This window comes from Podarcis filfolensis, assembly GCF_964270895.1.
Source record: "Podarcis filfolensis genome assembly, chromosome: 2".
Taxonomy (NCBI): domain Eukaryota; kingdom Metazoa; phylum Chordata; class Lepidosauria; order Squamata; family Lacertidae; genus Podarcis; species Podarcis filfolensis.
This window is the reverse complement of record NC_139605.1, coordinates 2,261,399-2,279,787: the sequence shown is the minus strand read 5'-3', so window position 1 is coordinate 2,279,787 and position 18,389 is coordinate 2,261,399. Positions and strand designations below refer to the sequence as shown.

The following is an 18,389-nucleotide window of genomic DNA, read 5'->3' as shown; positions in this document are numbered from 1 at the left end:
TTCACTTGCTCCTCCTTTACCTCCCATTCTAGGAGCAAATCATATAGTTTGGAAATATGTTTACTTTTAGATTGGAGCAAGTACTCATCCAATCTTGAAATTTCTTTCTCAAATCCTTTTTCTTCCTCTTTTGTCATCTCTGATTAATTTGAAAAAAATTGCAGCCAATTGTTCAAATATTTCTTAACTTCCTTATATCCTTTCAATTTACCGTATTTTTCGCACGATTGGACGCACCGGACCATAGGACGCACCTAGTTTTCAGGGGGGGGGGAAATCAAGGAAAAAATGATTCCCCCCCCCCCCGCAGCTCTGGGAGCAGTGGACAGGCTGCACGCAGCCTGTGCGCTACTCCAAGACCTTCTCCCTGCTTTTGCGGGAGGTGGCGGAATTCCCCCACCTCCCGCAAAAGCCCACAGGAGCCCCGCGTGACTCCTGCGGGCTTTTCGACCAGGAGGGAGAAGGGACTGAAACGGCCCGTCAGTCCCTTCTCCCTCCTTGGGGAAAAGCCCCCAAGAACCGCTCGCTCTTTAAAGGCTGCGCGGCTCCTGCAGGCTTTTCTAGGAGGTGGGGGAATTCCCCCACCTCCTAGAAAAGCCAGCAGAAGCCACAGAGCCCCTTTAAAGAGCGCGCGGCTTTTGCCTGCTTTTGCGGGAGGTGGGGGAATTCCCCCATCTCCCGCAAAAGCTCACAGGAGGGAGAAGGGACGGACTCGGCCAGTCAGTCCCTTCTCCCTCCTTGGGGAAAAGCCCCCAAGAGCTGAGCGCTCTTTAAAGGCTGTGCGGCTCTTGCAGGCTTTTCTGCGAGGTGGGGGAATTCCCCCACCTACTAGAAAAGCCAGCAGAAGCCACGGAGCCCCTTTAAAGAGCGCGCGGCTTTTGCCTGCTTTTGCGGGAGGTGGGGGAATTCCCCCATCTCCCCCAAAAGCCCACAGGAGGGTTGGAGAGTAGCGGGAAGGCGTCGCACGCCTTCCCGCTGCCCCCCAATCTCTGGGGCTGGCGATGGGGGAAGCGCTGCTTTCCCCACCGCCAGCCTCAAACCCCGGTTGGAGAGTAGCGGGAAGGCATCGCTCGCCTTCCCGCCGCCCCCCAATCTCTGGGGCTGGCAATGGGGGAAGCGCTGCTTTCCCCACCGCCAGCCTCAAACCCCGGTTGGAGAGTAGCGGGAAGGCATCGCTTGCCTTCCCGCTGCCCCCCAATCTCTGGGGCTGGCGATGGGGGAAGCACTGCTTTCCCCACCGCCAGCCTCAAAGAGCAGACTCTCCTGGCTTCAGCGGAAGCAACGCAAAGCCTCCGGAGCGCAGGCTTCGGAGGCTTTGCCTTGCTATCGCTGAAGCCAGGGAGCCTGCATTCGCTCCATAGGACGCACACACATTTCCCCTTCATTTTTGGAGGGGAAAAAGTGCGTCCTATAGAGCGAAAAATACGGTAAGTTTATTATTTTCCTCTTCCAGTAATCCTTATATGTTGCCCAGTTGTTATTCATATTCTTTCTCTTTACAGTCATGATTTCTAAGGTGAGGTCCACCAAGGTGTTTCGGGTTCTAGAATCCCTTTATATTTCATCCATATTTTATACAATGATTTCCTTATAAAACCCATGTGGACTCTCTCCTTTCCATCTATTAGGTATGCATGCCATCCAAATTGAGTTCCTACTTCCTCCAGATCTAACACATCAGTGTCCTTTAACTTAATCCACTCCCTTAAGCAGGTCAGACCTGCTGCAGCATGATATAATTCCAGGTCAGGTAGGTCAAATCCGCCTCTCTTTCTCCGATCAATAAGTAATTTATATTTTATTGTAGGTGTTTTTTGGATGGAATGGCAAATTGCACATCATTCCTATTCACCAATCAAAGGATCACAGCAATCTTTTTTTTACTTCAATTTTTTTATTGGTTTTCACAAAATTATAAACAAACACATAAAACAAACAAACATAAATCATAACCATATTAAAAATTACACTTATTAACATTGTTAGGTTGGCTAGCTCCGAAAAAACCCATCATCTTCAAGGATCACAGCAATCTTAACGGTTGCAGCCCAATGTCATCATCCTGAACTAACCAAAATCATTTGGCTCTTCAGATAAGCCCTCATCATATCATGTGACGACATATAACAATTTTTTTGTCTTTCTTTTTAAGACTTTGGCTAATATTCCTATTCACTAAATGTCTTCCAAAGTCCTCTTTCATCCATCTACAAAACAGTTCAAGATGAATCACAATTGCCATGCCTGGCTGATTCTCTTTTCATGCATACAACTCCCACTTTATTCTTTTCAGGGTTCTGGAACAGACATTTGCTACATACAGTACCTAAAAGCAGCTCGTTCTGTTCCATCAAATGTAGGCAGGCACAGGCCTTTACAGTTAAGCTAGGCCATAGGCTTAAAAGAAATCGGAATCATCCAAATGCCGTTTTATGGAATTGTTATTTTCTACAACGTATACATGTTATGAAAGGGCTGTCACCTGCAGGATGGAGCAAGGTGTTCAGGATGGAGCAATGGCTTCAAGTTACAAGAAAGGAGATTCCAGCTAAACCTCAGGAAATACTTTAGGACAGGAAAGTTCTTCCAGAGTGAAACAGACTCCCTTGGTAGGTGCTGGACTCTCCTTCCATGGAGTTTTTAAAGCAGAGGTTGGATGGCCATCTGTCTTGGATGAGATTCCTGACTTGCAGGGGGCAGGACCAGACGACACCTAGGCTTCCTTCCTGTGGGATGTGAAACTTATAGCAGTCAAGTACATTTCTACAGTGAACATGTTTGGGGATGTTTTCTACGACTCAGGAGAAAACTTCCTGTTTCCTCCTGAGCTGGGACAGACTTCTACTACATGTGACTTGAAGTAGGTGTGGCCTATTCTGGGTAGAGGAGCACATGTCCTCCATGTTCTGATCTTTTTCTCCATTTTGTCTTTCTATATGTTAGAAGTGACAGCTCAGTTGCAGTCACTTGGGACTAACTCCCTTATGGGATAGTTCATATAGTTAGACACTTTTGTAACCTAAGTCTGCCTTCAGGGATGCATCTGTGAACTGAATGAGTGAGTAAATTACTTTTACATTGACTTTAACAAGATTGTGTCGTGTCTTTTTATGAGGGAGTAGAAGGGATCTTACCAGAAATCCTATATTCAAAGAGGCTTAAGCCAGCCCTCAACAAGCTAACCACCGTGCTAATTTAAAAAGTTTGAAACTTGGGCCAAAGTGTTGCCACAGGAACTAGGGAGCTAAAGATGCTTTTCTGGCAGTGGGACAAAATGTCACAGATAAAATCCCGAGGGCGGAACCCGACAATACTGGAAAACACTGGTTCCTTCCAGAAGGTTTTGTTCTTTTCTGCTGAGGCAACTGGATTTATTATGATTTGTGTTTTGTTATCTCAAGGTCACCCAGAGCCAGAAAGATAAATCTGTGAGCTCAGTGGGCTGGTTTCTCTTTCTTACTTTCATTTTCTAACTTTCGCATCTGCTAAGTCCCCTGAAGCTTTGTTCTGTAACAAAGCTGAAAAACCTTTAGTAGAAAGTTCTTCTTTTGCCAATGAACTTTGCCTCTGCCTGATTTATGGAGAACCAGATGCATCCACTCCAAACAAACTTCTGCAGCTCTGCTCTTCATCCAGACATGGAGTACCTTGGCATTGAAGACCAAGATGGGTTCCAGAAAAAGAGACTGTGGTGAATGTGTGGGTCATAAACTGGGAGTCGTTGGAAAGGAGTCACTGGAAGTGGCAGAAGGTTCTATTGAGCAGGTAAGGGAAGAACAGGAGGAGAGAGAAAGAGCTCCATGGAAAGACAAGGCGGCGTTGGGATGAGCTGGTGTGGGAATTATCAGCAGAGAAAAAGGTACATCCAGCAAAAGGGGATGCAGTGCAACTCCTGAAACTGTTCATAACACAAGCTATGATCTCGTATGAGGAAAGGGATTTAATATGCATTCTTCCCCACCCCCAGTGGATTAGGAAAGATTAGTAAAAGAAGAGGAAGCAGGATTGGATGAACATTAAAAAGGACAATAATTTTGGACTGTGACTTGACTGAGATTTGTTGGAACAGTTTTAAGAAGGCTTTATAGAAACTGGACCTAGAAACTGGAGAAATACTAATTTGGGTTATTAGACAATCATAGTAAGAGTCATACTGCACTATCTGAGTGGTTAAGATTTGAAGGCTGGGCTGGGGGGGGGCCAAATGTAGGGAAAGTGCCATCTTGCTAAAGGGGAGGGAAAAGGCTGGATACTAAATACAGCTAGGTTTATCCAGGAGTGCATATTCTGAGTAATTATTGCTACAGTGGAACGATCACTCAGGTTGGGAGACAGGGAGAAGAGGGGGCACCCAGGGGAGTGCTGGGGGAGCCTGCCTTTCTATGTGTTGACAAATGATATGATACAAATGTGATAAAGGGTATTTTTAGTTATTTTCCCATGCCCTTTCTCTTTTCTATACAAATGTGTTTTGTAAGGGTTGTTCAATAATGTTTGTGTTATTATTTTTCTTTTTGGGTTTTTCCTCTGTATGAATTCTTTGATGGGAAGTGAGAACATCCTTCCGAATGAAGCTCTTTCCACATTCCAAGCACTGATATGGTTTCTCCCCTGCATGAATTCTTTGATGGGTCTTGAGATGGGTGCTTTGACTGAAGTTTTTCCCACATTCACAGCACTGATATGGTTTCTGACCTGTATGAGTTCTTTCATGGATCCTGAGATAGGAATTGTGACCAAAGCTCTTTCCACACTCATGGCATTGAAAAGGTTTCTCCCCTGTGTGAATTCTTTGATGGAAAGTGAGAGTGGAACTGTGACCAAAGCTCTTTCCACACTCATGGCATTGAAAAGGTTTCTCCCCTGTGTGAATTCTTTGATGGGAAGTGAGCTTGGCCCCCTCCCGGAAGCTCTTTCCACATTCCAAACACTGATATGGTTTCTCCCCTTTATGAATTCTTTGATGGAAAGTGAGAGTGGAACTGTGACGAAAGCTCTTTCCACATTCCAAGCACTGATAGGGTTTCCTTCCTGTGTGAATTCTTTGGTGCAAAGTGAGACTGTGCCTGAGACTGAAGCTCTTCCCACATTTTAAGCATTGATATGGTTTCTCCCCTGTATGAATTCTTTGATGGGAAGTGAGATGGGCCCCCTGGCTGAAGCTCTTTCCACATTCAAAGCACTGATAGGGTTTCTCCCCCGTATGAAGTTTTTGATGCAAACTAAGACACTGCATATACCTGAAGCTCTTTCCACATTCCAGGCATGGATATGGTTTCTCCCCTGTATGAATTCTGTGATGGGAAGTAAGCTGCATCCTCTTAGTGAAGCTTTTTCCACATTCCAAGCACTGATATGGTTTCTCGCCTGTATGGACTCTTTGATGGGAAGTGAGATCACCTCTCTGACGAAAGCTCTTTCCACATTCCAAGCACTGATGGGGTTTCTCCCCTGTATGAATTCTGTTATGGGAAGTGAGCTGCACCCTCTGACGAAAGCTCTTTCCACATTCTAAGCACTGATAGGGTTTCTTCCCTGTATGAATTATTTGATGGGAAGTGAGATGTGCACTTTGACTAAAGCGCTTTCCACATTCCAAGCACTGATAGGGTTTCTCCCCTGTATGAATTCTTTGATGGCAAGTGAGAATCTCTCTGTGACTGAAGCTCTTCCCACATTTCAAGCACTGATAGGGTTTCTCCCGTGTATGAACTCTATGGTGCATAGTTAGATTGGAACTTTGACTGAAGCTCTTTCCGCATTCTAAGCATTGATAGGGTTTCTTCCCTGTATGAATTCGTTGATGGGAAGTGAGACTGGAACTGTGACGAAAGCTCTTTCCACACTCACGGCATTGAAAAGGTTTCTCCCCTGTATGAATTCTTTGATGGATACTGAGACCATCCTTCCGATTAAAGCTCTTTCCGCATTCTAAGCACTGATAGGGTTTCTCCCCTTTATGAATTCCTTGATGGGAAGTGAGACCGGAACTGTGACGAAAGCTCTTTCCACACTCAAGGCATTGAAAGGGTTTCTCCCCTGTATGAATTCTTTGATGGGAAGTGAGACCATCTTTCCGATTGAAGCTCTTTCCACAGTTTAAGCACTCATAGGGTTTCTCCCCTGTATGAATTATTTGATGGGAAGTGAGATGTTCCTTCCGACTGAAGTTATTTCCACATTCCAAGCACTGATAGGGTTTCTCCCCTGTATGAATTCTTTGATGGCAAGTGAGATTCTGACGGTGACTGAAGCTCTTCCCACATTCTCTGCACTGATACAATTTCTCTCCGCTGTTAGTTCTTTCATGTGAAGAGATTCTATCCCTCTGAACAAAGCTCTTTCCTTGATGTGAGGTGGACTGGGGGCTCTGGCAGATGTTCTCTCCGCACTTTGTATATTTATCTGACTTCTCTGCCTTGTGAATTCTGTTGTGGTCCCCCTTGGTCTTCCCTTCCAATTCATCACCATCTGCAATGAAGAGAGAAGCTAATTAGAGCCTCAGGAAGAACAAAGTTAATGAATGCTTGTGATAGAGGAGGAACTGAAGAGAGTTAGATGTGAGCCCTTACTATAGTTTTCACTGTTGGCTGGTATTAACTGACATATTGCTTGGTTTTTATCTGGGATAAATTTTGTTTGGCTCAATCCTGGAATCCACTCCATCTCCAATTTCCCTTAAAGCTCTGAGGCTGACATTTAAGAAGGCCTGGGCAGTTCAGACAACCTGGTCATTGCTTTAAAAGGCATGACTAGAAGGAAAAAAATTGCAGAGAAAACAGTGGATATCCCTCCATTCAGGGTTCATGGTGGGGATGTTAGAATCCCGAATGCTGTTGGTCTCCATCTAAATAGTGAAGGTTCATCACATAGAGGTATGTATGGACTTTCAAAGTTACTTGCTTAATTTCAGAACAGATATTATGATCCAACAGGAAGTGTTACCAAGAGGGTCCATGACCCCACGATTCTCCTCCTTGACTTCCTTACGCAGAGCTCTCTGGTCAAGATCCAGCAAATTGTCTGTGAAACAAACAGCAACATCTTCACCTGCACACTCCCCACCAGCTGTTGCCTCAATCTAAATTTGGTCTAAATTTTAATTTATACCTAAATCACTCTCTTCAGTTTGAACCCCACTCCCATTTTCAAGAGTAGACTAACTCTGTATCGTTTCATTGGTGACAAAAGAGGAAAAGTGACTAACTCACACTTAATCTAAACACAACAGCCGCAAGAGCTCCTGACTAGGCATTCGGCTATGCAATGTTGAATGTTCTCTGTTCTCTCCTGTTTCCCTTTTTTTCTTTCAATTTAAACCAATTCAGGAACCCAGAACTCATACACTGACCACTAATGGTGAACCATATGCTAGAGATACTTGGTCTACATATTTGTATATTAGTCCTATGATCCTTGTTTTTAAAAGCAAATAAAAAGCTATTCCCCCTTTCATGGATCACTGCCTTGCCGTGGCGAAGGGGCTTGAATAACTCAGAGAAGCTATGAGCTATGCCGTGCAGGGCCACCCAAGATGGACAGGTCATAGTGGAGAGTTTTGACCAAACGTGATCCACCTGGAGCAGGAACTGGCAAGCCACTCGAGTATCCCTGCCAAGAAAACTCCATGGAGAAAGACAACAGGCATATAAAAGTTATGACGCTGGAAGATGAGCCCCTCAGGTCGGAAGGCGTCCAACATGCTACTGAGGAAGAGCGGAGGACAAGTACAAGTATATTCAGAGCTGATGAAGCGGCTGGGCCAAAGCCGAAAGGTTGCTCAGTTGCGTATATGCCTGGAAGTGAAAGGAAAGTCCAATGCTGTAAAGAAAAATATTGCATAGAAACCTGGAATGTAAGAACCGTGAACCTTGGTAAGTTGGATGTGGTCAAAAATGAGATGGCAAGAATAAATATTGACATCCTGGGCATCAGTGAACAAAAATGGACAGGAATGGGCGAATTCAGTTCGGATGACCATCATATCTACTACTGTCCCGTAAAAGAAATGGAGTGGCCCTCATAGTCAACAAAAGAGTGGCGAAAGCTGTACTGGGATGCAATCTCAAAAATGATAGAATGATCTCGATACAAATCTAAGGCAGACCTTTTAACATCACAGTAATCCAGGTTTATGCACCAACCACTGGTGCTGAAGAAACTGAAATTGACCAATTCTATGATGACTTACAACACCTTATAGAAATGACACCAAACAAGGATGTTCTTCTCATTATAGGGGATTGGAATGCTAAAGTAGGGAGTCAAGAGATAAAAGGAACAACTGGCAAGTTTGTCCTTAGAGTTCCAAACAAAGCAGGGCATAGGCTAATAGAGTTCTGCCAAGAGAACAAGCTGGTCATCACAAACACTCTTTTCCAACAACACAAGAGACGACTCTACACATCGACATCACCAGATGAGCAGCATCGAAATCAGATTGATTATATTCTCTGCAGCCAAAGATGGAGAAGCTCTATACAGTCAGCAAAAACAAGACCTGGAGCTGACTGTGGCTCAGATCATCAGCTTCTTATAGCAAAATTCAAGCTTAAACTGAAGAAAGTAGGAAAAACCACTGGGCCGGTAAGATACAATCTAAATCAAATCCCTTATGAATACACAGTGGAAGTGAGGAACAGGTTTAAGGATTTAGATTTGGTGGACAGAGTGCCTGAAGAACTATGGATGGAGGCTCGTACCATTATACAGGAGGCAGCAAGAAAAACCATCCCAATGAAAAGGAAATGCAAGAAAGCAAAGTGGTTGCCCAACGAGGCCTTACAAATAGCGGGGGAGAAAAGGCAAGCAAAATGCGAGGGAGATAGTGAAAAATACAGGAAATTGAATGCAGATTTCCAAAAAATAGCAAGGAGAGACAAGAAGGCCTTCTTAAACGAGCAATGCAAAGAAATAGAGGAAAACAATAGAATGGGAAAAACCAGAGGTCTGTTCAAGAAAATTGGAGATATGAAAGGAACATTTCGTACAAAGATTACCATAATAAAAGACAAAAGTGGTAAGGACCTAACAGAAGCAGAAGACATGAAGAAGAGGTGGCAAGAATACACAGAGGACTTATACCAGAAAGATATGGATGCCTCGTACACCCCAGGTAGTGTGGTTGCTGACCTGCCGATACAGCATCAGGGCTCCGGCAATCACGGCAAGCCTCTTCACACCCGGCTGGTCCCCTCGACACCCCACTACCTGTAGGGCACTTTTGGGGGGGGGTGTCTAACCCTGGCACTCACCCCCACTGCTCAAAAGCCCCAGTAACAGTCGTCTTTTAAATGGACGACTCGAACTGCCTCACCATTTCCCTTCGCAGACAAATCGGAAGCCCAGGATCAGGTTACTTTCAAGAGTCATGACTTCTAATGCTGCCTGAAGGATCGGTAAGTTGTCTGACATTGTAGAGCATTCAATCACGGTACTGGTTTTAGACATTTTGAGCTGCCAATACATTGTGGTGGTCGGGGAGCTGTGATGTATTCCTAGTTCAAATTGCCTGCAGATGTCAAAGGTGCAGACAGGCAGGTGGAGGAGCCCGAAATGGTGCCCCCCGAGCAAGCCCCAATACCTCTCTGGTTCCATCCATGTCCCCATCTCCCCTCCCCTGGAACTCACCAGATCTCTCAGAGGTCCCTGGGAGGGAATGCTCAGAGGTTGTGCGAAGGGATGCAGGAGACAACCTGACCAGGTCAACCATCCATCTTCCCCCTTCCATCCTTATGAGCTTTGCAGGATCCGTCTCTTTCATCCTTCCTGAGCAATCAAGAAGCGAAAACAAGCTGCAGGGTCCTGGGAGAGAGGAAGAAGCAAAGGGAGCCTCAGAGGCCCTGCAGGGATTCTCTTGCCCTAGATATTCCCCTGCCCCTGGAGAAGCACAAATGGGGCAGCCCCTTCCCAAGAGAAGCCCCATTTCTAAACATCTCCAGTGATTCCAATTTCTTCTGTATGCTCCTCACCCCACTTGTAAGCTTGGCATGGTCTACACAGTAGTGACCTCAGAGTAGATCCTATTGAACGCAGTGGGGATAATTGACAGAACTTGGTACAAAAACCAGTCACCATCCTGTCTCTAAGCCTGAAAACTGCAACCCCAGAGCATGGGCAGAAAAGAGCAGAGTAGATATTACATGTAGGTGCCCCCATGCTAGGTGCTTTGTATGGAGAGCCCTGTTCACAATCTTTGAGCTCTCTCATCACAAGCCAGGCAGATGTTGTGGCTGTATCCACTGTTGGAATTCCGTTCGACTGAGCTACTCCTCCAGCTCGAGTTTTCGGAATCTCCTCCTGCGACGTGATTAACGACCTAAACCTTTGATGAGGCTCTAGGCACGTTCCCATTATGCAGAGTGTACAAACAGCAGCAGAAGGACGAGAAATATATGAGCTACATTGCTACGTTTTATTTCTAACTACGCAGACAGAAAAGAATATACATCCTCTCGCTGTGAGAGCACAGAACCAACTGGGACAAAGAAACAGGAAACCAGAAACATCAACATCCATCTCCCGTGAGACTTCCAACAGCCTGGAATGTAAACAGAGTCTTGTGACTCCAGAAACTGCACAGTGGCATAAACAGAAATCTAACATTGGCCTCTGTCAGGGGTTGCATGGGGACCAAATCTATACGTGGAAGCAGAGGAGCCGGTGATGCCACATTTTTGAAATATCAGGAAACTAATACACCCCTCCTCCTAAGATTTCGTCTGTGCTTATACACCATCTTCGCAAGTCTCCAGTCTCAAAATGTGGCCCCCACCCTGGCATGGAAGCCATCCAAGTATAGATCTTCCACACGTTCTAAATCTGTAGTGTTCTTAAGAACACCAGGCATGTATACTCTCCAAAAACTCCAGAGGTGAGCTTTACGCTCCTCTTGTGACAAGATTCCCAAAGGCTTAGGGTAGCTTGATAGAACTAGTCTATTTTGAGATAGCACCAATTGCCATTTCTTGTTTATCAAAACCCACAGACTCTCTGCTAGATTTTTTCCTAAAGGTTTTACAAGGACCTATCAGGACACAGGTGGCACTGTGGTCTAAACCAATGAGCCTAGGGCTTGCCGATCGAAAGGTCAGTGGTTCGAATCCCCACGACGGGGTGAGCTCCCATTGCTTGGTCCCAGCTCCTGCCAACCTAGCAGTTCGAAAGCACGTCAAAGTGCAAGTAGATAAATAGGTACCGCTCCGGCAGGAAGATAAATGGTGTTTCCGTGCACTGCTCTGGTTTTGCCAGAAGCAGCTTAGTCATGCTGGCCACATGACCTGGAAAAACTGTCTGTGGACAACCGTCGGCTCCCTTGGCCAATAAAGCAACCCTAGAGTCGTTCACGACTGGACTTTTTGTTTTTTGTTTTATTTTCCATGCTATTTCCTCATTGATTACCACTGAATATTGTGATTGTAATAATTTTATCTCCTGCTTTACTATTTCTTTATTTAATGTTTTTATTAATTCTTTTTCTTCTATTTTATGTAAAATCTCTTTGTTTTTCTTCTTTTTTACCTTAATTTTCTTGAATGAATAGGCCTCTCATCACCGCTTTGCTTGTGTCCCAGACTGTTTGGAGTTTGGTCTCATTATTCAAATTTTGTTCAAAATATTCACTTATTGTCTTTTCTGTCATTTCCAGAAAGATTTTATCATCTAATATTTCTTCATTCAGTCTCCACCGAAAGGTGGACTGAGTGTCTTTCTGTATTTCCATAATTATAGAATCATGGTCTGACATTGTTCTTGGATCTATTTCAATTTTTTTGATTCTTGACTCTAATTCCTTAGAGACCCAAACCGCATCCAGTCGGGCACTGCTTCCATAAACATGAGAGAAAAAAGTGAACTGTTTTTCAAATGGATGCTTAATTCTCCAAATATCTATCAATTTTACATTTTCTGTCATTTCAAAAAAAGTTTTGGGAAGTCTACCTTCTTTCGTGTCTTTCTTCCTATCGTTCTGTCTTTCTCTAGTGATGGGACACCATTAAGATCTCCCAGCACTATTATTTTCTCATCTGCAAATTCTAGCAATTCTGTTTCGAAATCCTGAATTTTTTTTATTTATTTTCATTTGGTGCATATATCCCTACCAAAATTATTTTTTTCTCCCTCAACTTTAATTTGTACCATTAATTTTCTCCCTTTCTCATCCTTTTGAATTAATTGTGGTTCAAGTGCAGGTTTTATGTGCAAAACAATTCGACGTTTTTTGGAAACATCTGATGCAATAAATTGGCTCCCTAATTCTTATTACTCAAGATTTTCTCATGCTTTCTTGCAACATGAGTCTCCTGTAGGCAAATTATATCCAAATTCAGTTTTAAAACTTCATGCCACACCCTGTTCCTTTTAATATTATTGTTAAGGCCATTGACATGCCAGTTAGTAATTTAAGATTTGCCATGATCTGATTCATTTTAAAAAGATTTGCTTTTTTGCCCTGTTCTTTCAGTCTTTTCCAGTTCATCTCTTTGCATCTCAAAGAGGGTTCTGAAGTCTCTCCCTGAGCTTTGAAACTCTGGGTCTTTGCCATGTTTATCCAGAAATTCCTGTACCTGACTCTCTGACATTAATCTGAATCTCTTTCTCCTATAAGTAAACAAAACTCCCTCCGGGAATTCCCATTTATAATTTATTCCTGCTCCTCTTAGAATTGATGTCAGGTTTGATACTTCCTTCAGCCCTCCTGTCTTTTTCTCACTCTTGCCTTGTATACAACAGTTCTCCCACCAATCCAATTCCCACACCCTTTTAAACCAAACTGTAGCAACACTTTCAAACTTACAGAATTATAAAAGTTCCACAATATCCAAAAGAGAGAGAGAAAAGTGGGTAATATCAACTTTATATACAAACTACAAAAAAAATAAAAAACCAGGCCACAACAAAAGTCTAATAGTTACCATTGTTCAAACTCACTGTTACATTGTCTTCTTGATGATGATTAAGCACTTGCCAAACTTCTAGTTATATTATAATCCACAATGTGTCTTGTAATCCAAAATATTTACACTGTGAGTTCAAATATTTTCCAGACGTATTTATAATCCAAATTAGATTTGTAATCCAAATGTTAATTGTAATCCAATATATGCTATTTCTCTCAGTTTTTATTCAGTTTTTATTCCAATACAGGACCTGGTCTTTAAAAATAAATCCCGTTTTCCCCCCTTTCTCCTACTCCAGCTCTTACCAGGCACCTCCCCTCCCTGGGATTACCTCCCAGTTATGGAAAAGTGTCCTCCTGCCAAGCTTTGGTAGGACTTGCCAAGATCCAGGGTCCTTTTTAGACGTTTTTTTAAAAAAGAATTTGCATTGTTTTCAAGCCTTTCAGTGCTTTCATTCATAAAATCTGCATCCCCATTCAAAAAAATCTGAGAGTACTCCAATCGCTTCCTGTATTTTCCTTTTAAGGAATCAAAGAACAAAGAGCTACAGTTTCTTCTTGTATCCAGAGTACATAGTGTTAATAGGTAGCAAAGTAACAAAGTGTAGTTTTAAAAGTATCTAAAGACTGGTGTGTCTCCAAAGTTTTTTCCCCATTCACAAGCCTGTACTGCAAAATCTTCCCTTCAAAAGACAGAAGCTGACTTCCTGTTTAGATTCTGTCTTTGCCAAATCTAAATTAAATCCAACTCTTTTTATTTTGAAAAGTCCATTGTTGTTGATAATACCTTTTTTCCTTTGAAAGTCTGCTGCTTCAGGTGGCGATTTCTGGTTTCAGGTTTCTGAGCTGCGCTGGAGCCAAGGGCAGGCTCAAGCCACTGTCTCTCACACACACACACACCCCCACGCGCTGCCGATGGCGCTGCCAGCGTCAGGGCTCCGGCAATCACGGCACTGCCCCGGTAACGTCCCTCTTTTAGACAGACGACTCACACCGCCTTGCCATTTCCCTTCACTGACAAATCGGAAGCCCAGGATCAGGTTACTTTCAAGAATCATGACTTCTAGTGCTGCCTGAAGGATCGGTAAGTTGTCTGACATTGGTAGAGCAGTCAATCACGGTGCTGGTTTTAGACATTTTGAGCTGCCAATACATCGCGGTGGCCGGGGGGCTGTGATGTATTCCTAGTTCAAATTGCCTGCAGATGACAAAGGCGCAGGCAGGCAGGCAGGCAGGTGGAGGAGCCCAAAATGGTGCCCCCCTGAACAAGCCCCAATACCTCTCTGGCTCCATCCATCCATGTCCCCATCTCCACTCCCCTGGAACTCACCAGATCTCTCGGAGGTCCCTGGGAGGGAACGCTCAGAGGTTGTGAGGAGGGATGCAGGAGACAACCTGACCAGGTCAACCGTCCATCTTCCCCCTTCCATCCTTACGAGCTTTGCAGGATCTGTCTCTTTCTTCCTTCCTGAGGAGTTGAGAAGCCACAACAAGCTGCAGGGTTCTGGGAGAGAGGAAGAAGCAAAGGGAGCCTCAGAGGCCCTGCAGGGTTTTCTCTCTTTTTTTTAAATGAATATTTATTAGATTTTCCAATTTTATATAAACACAAAAAGAAAAAGAAAATATTAAAAACAATTCAGTTTCAATAACAGTTTTTCAATCACATGTTTCTTTGACTTCCTCATACCTCCCCTTCTTGTTCTCTAGTTCATCTTATTAATTCAGCAAATCCTAATCTCTTAACATTCCTTTTAAAATAAAACCTGGTTTTCTCTTGCCCTAGGTATTCTCCTGCCCCAGGAGAAGCACAAATGGGGCAGCCCCTTCCCAAGAGAAGCCCCATTTCTAAAGATCTCCAGTGATTCCAATTTCTTCTGTATGCTCCTCACCCCACTTGCAAGCCTGGCATGGTCTGCACAGTAGTGACCTGAGAATAGATCCCATTGAACTCAGTGGGGATAACTGACAGAACGTGGTAAAAAAAACCAGTCACCGTCCTGTCCCCAAGCCTGAAAACTGCAACCCCAGATCATGGGCAAAAAATAGCAGAGTAGATATTACATATAAGTGCCCCCATACTGGGTGCTTTGTATGATATGCTCTGTTCACAGTATTTGAGGTCTCTCATCAGAAGCCAGACAGATGTTGTGGCCGTATCCGCCTCTGTCAGGAGTTGCATGGGGACCAAATCTATACGTGGAAGCAGAGGAGCCGGTGATGCCACATTTTTGAAATATCAGGAAACTAATACACCTCTCCTCCTTAGATATCGTCTGTGCTTATACACCATCTTTGCAAGTCTCCAGTCCCAAAATGTGGCCCCCACCCTGGCACGGAAGCAATCAAAGTATAGATCTTCCACATGTCCTAAATCTGCAGTGTTCTTAAGAACACCAGGCATGTATATCCTCCAAAAACTCCAGAGGTGAGCTTTAAGCTCCTCTTGTGACAAGATTCCCAAAGGCTTAGGGTAGCTTGATAGAACTAGTCTATTTTGAGAAAGCACCAATGTCCCCTGTTAGTAGTAGGAGCCACACAGTGACTGATAATCCCTCTTTTGTCCCAGAGGTGGGGAGTAGGTGTCTTTTATCCTTGCTTTATTCTTCTTGATAATACATAAATAAATGTCCCCTTCTGTATCTTACATTTTTCTAAGAGAATATTATTCACAATCATGCTTGCCATGTATAGATTATTTCCCTTTAGAAAAGTCTCTCCAATCCCTGGCTCCTGCGGGTTGGAGTTCCAGTTTTACCTACGCACTGTGGAAGTTATAAGTTTAATGTAAATAAAACATTCTGCAACAGCAGCAGCTGCAGAGAAACTCCAAATGGGGAACATCCTTGAAACCTCCCTCTGGGATCAGAGAGAGAAAAGTTGGCAGACCTGCCACCCAGAGCCCCCTCCTTCTCCTCCCTGCATTGGCAAGCCCAGTGCAGCCAGTTTAGCCCTCTGGCTCTCCCCTTTTCTCCACGGAGGGGCCCCAGGCGTGGCCCCTGCCCAGAGAGGCTTCCCTTGAGGCTCTGGGCTGGAGACCTGAGCTGATCTGGAGGAGGATCTGGCAGGGGGAAAGGACGGCCTGGCAGGGGCTCCTCCACTGGAAGGGGCATTCTGGGCATGCCCTCCCCCCCAGACCCCTCCCTCCTTCCCCAAAGAGGATGCCAAGGAAGAGCAGAGCTGCAGACCCCCTGGAAACTCGCCCCCTCCCAGGCTTGGCAGAGAGGAATGGGGGGGGCAGGACCCTCTGCTCCCAGACTTGGGGGTCTTCCCCTGCAGCCCCGGGACCCCCTTCTCCCATGGGCACCCCAAGGGGGAAGAGAGAGGAGACTCACCGGATTCTTCCCAGGAGGGAAACCGAGGCAGCGAATAGAGGAGACAAGACACAAAAGATGCCGCCCGCAAGGGACTGGTAACGGAGGGAGGGGATCCTGCTCTGGAGGGCCCGCCCCGCCTCTCTACTTCCTGTCCTCTCTAGGACTCCGGCTCTGGTCGATTTAACCCTTCGCAAGCTGAGCACAGCCCCCTGGCTGGCTGGCTGTCCTCCTTCCCTCCCAGAATCCGGGTGGTCCAGGGCATGTGCAGAGTTCTCTGTGATTCTCGGCTCTGAGGCCCTGAAGACAGCAGCTTTGTGCCCTGCCCCCAGATGGGTGGGGTAGAAATAAAATAATAATAATATTAATAATTAAGGCGGATGTTCCGCTTTCTAGAAACGGGGGCCAAATGTTCCCCTGGGTTTCTGCTCCTTCCCTCTCGCTCCTTCCCTGAGTTTTGTCCCCGTTCAATCCTTGGGACGCAGCCCTGCTTCCCTCACAGATTCAGACCTGGGGGGGGTCCTTGAGCAAGGGGCCCTTTTCCTCTGCTCTCCTCCCTCTCAGCCACTCCGGAGGGATTTCCAGTCAGTCTCGCGGACCCAAGGGATCCCCTCAGCCCTGGCTTGGGGGGGGTCTCCTTTTCCCCTCCTCACTGGAAGGACACTCCGCTTTCCTCCGCCTCCCCATAGCTTCTCCCGTTGAATTCCCGCCTGACTCCTCTCCCCAGACCCTCCTCTCCCAGTGGAGATTCTCCTCACCTTCCCCTCCCAGGTCCCCCCTCGACCATCCCTCTCCCAGTCCCCGCTTTCTCCCTCTCAGAAAACTCCCTCAGAAATGGCTCCTTTTATTTTCCCTCCAAAAGGGCTGGCTCCGCCCCTCACTGTCTTGCGAGCCAATCAGAGCGAGGCTCCAGCCCCATGGTGGTATTTCTGAGAGGCTACGCACCCTGACTGGCCTGGCTCTGCTGTCCATCACAGACTCAAACAAGGGGGACATCCCGTCTTTCAGTAACTGTCTATTTTAAACTCTTAGGGTTTAAGGTGATTGAAAATCACTATGCCGCGTGCCAGAGCCCCGCAAAGCCTAGGGGAATCCCCCAGCAGAATTTGACTCCGAAGAGAGACCCACGGATATGAATAAAGCGAAGTTATTATGAGGGCCAACAGGCCTGGCTCCATGTTCAACCACACACACACACACACACACACACAATGGAGAACATTTGAATAATAAAAACAAAGAAATAAAGAGGGGTGCTATAGGAATTTTAATGTCTTACATATATAAAATGTTCATAACTGTACAAGGCAAACACATACATAAATATATAAACCACATGTCTGGAAAAAGTACAGGAAAACAGTCCTAAAGTCATTTTGACTCTTTCAAGCACCTCAAATATTTCTCTGCAAAGAGGAAGGAAATGGAAAAGCCTCCCCACTGTCTCTTTATTCACAAATCCTGTCTGTGTATTAATAGGGTGAGCCTGTGAGCTGGATTCAGGAATTAAGTAGTTAACATCACAAAAGAGTGGCCAAATGGCCCAGGTAATGCAATCAGTGATCCAATATCCTGGCAGACAGGAGAAAAACAACACACTCAGATTTCTGCTGTAGACCACCCCTTCTCTGATGTATGTATGATGTATTGGGGGGGGGTGTCTTGGGCTCCAGGATGGGCAATTTCAAATGTCTATCTTCTTCTTTGGCGATCCCTCATAGCTGAGTAAGATTGCCTTCCATAAACACGGTTTTAACAATGAGTCCGTAAGTGACTGTGGAGGCCAATTCTGGATCCACATGTCATTCCACAGTGGGGACATTGGTTTCAGGGCGGGAGTTGATCATGGTATGGATTTGCCAAGCATGCCTTCCTCTTAGCACGTTTCTCCCTTGCATCCTGAGTTCGAGTGTCTTCAAAGCGCATGACACATTTGGTAAAGGCTGTTCTCCAATTGGAGCGCTCGAAGGCCAGTGTTTCCCAGTTGTCAGTGTTTATACTACATTTTTTTAGATTTGCCTTGAGACAGTCTTTAAACCTCTTTTGTGGACCACCAGCATTACGCTTTCCATTTTTAAGTTCGGAATAGAGTAGTTGCTTTGGAAGAGGATCATCAGGCATCTGCACAACATGACCAGTCAGAGGAAGTTGATGTTGAAGAATCATTGCTTCAACACTGG

General features: G+C 45.1%; 1 protein-coding gene across 4 annotated transcripts; it reads right to left on the bottom strand.

The window, feature by feature from the left end:
- Nucleotides 1-3,327: 3,327 nt before the first annotated feature.
- Nucleotides 3,328-16,995, bottom strand: LOC310756554 (uncharacterized protein). 4 transcript variants are annotated; one of them, XM_083600823.1, is made up of 5 exons: nucleotides 16,231-16,995; nucleotides 14,229-14,402; nucleotides 9,631-9,804; nucleotides 6,946-7,023; nucleotides 3,328-6,471 (listed from the first exon to the last, which is right to left on the bottom strand). In XM_083600823.1, the coding sequence occupies exons 2-5, from the start codon at nucleotides 14,326-14,328 to the stop codon at nucleotides 4,457-4,459; spliced, it is 2,367 nt and encodes a 788-aa protein (XP_083456949.1). In that variant the 5' UTR covers nucleotides 14,329-14,402; nucleotides 16,231-16,995; the 3' UTR covers nucleotides 3,328-4,456. The 4 variants fall into 4 exon arrangements, with proteins under 4 accessions (XP_083456949.1, XP_083456950.1, XP_083456951.1 ...); XM_083600824.1 differs by lacking the exon at nucleotides 6,946-7,023 and having other exon boundaries at nucleotides 16,231-16,994; XM_083600825.1 differs by lacking the exon at nucleotides 9,631-9,804 and having other exon boundaries at nucleotides 16,231-16,994.
- Nucleotides 16,996-18,389: the final 1,394 nt, after the last annotated feature.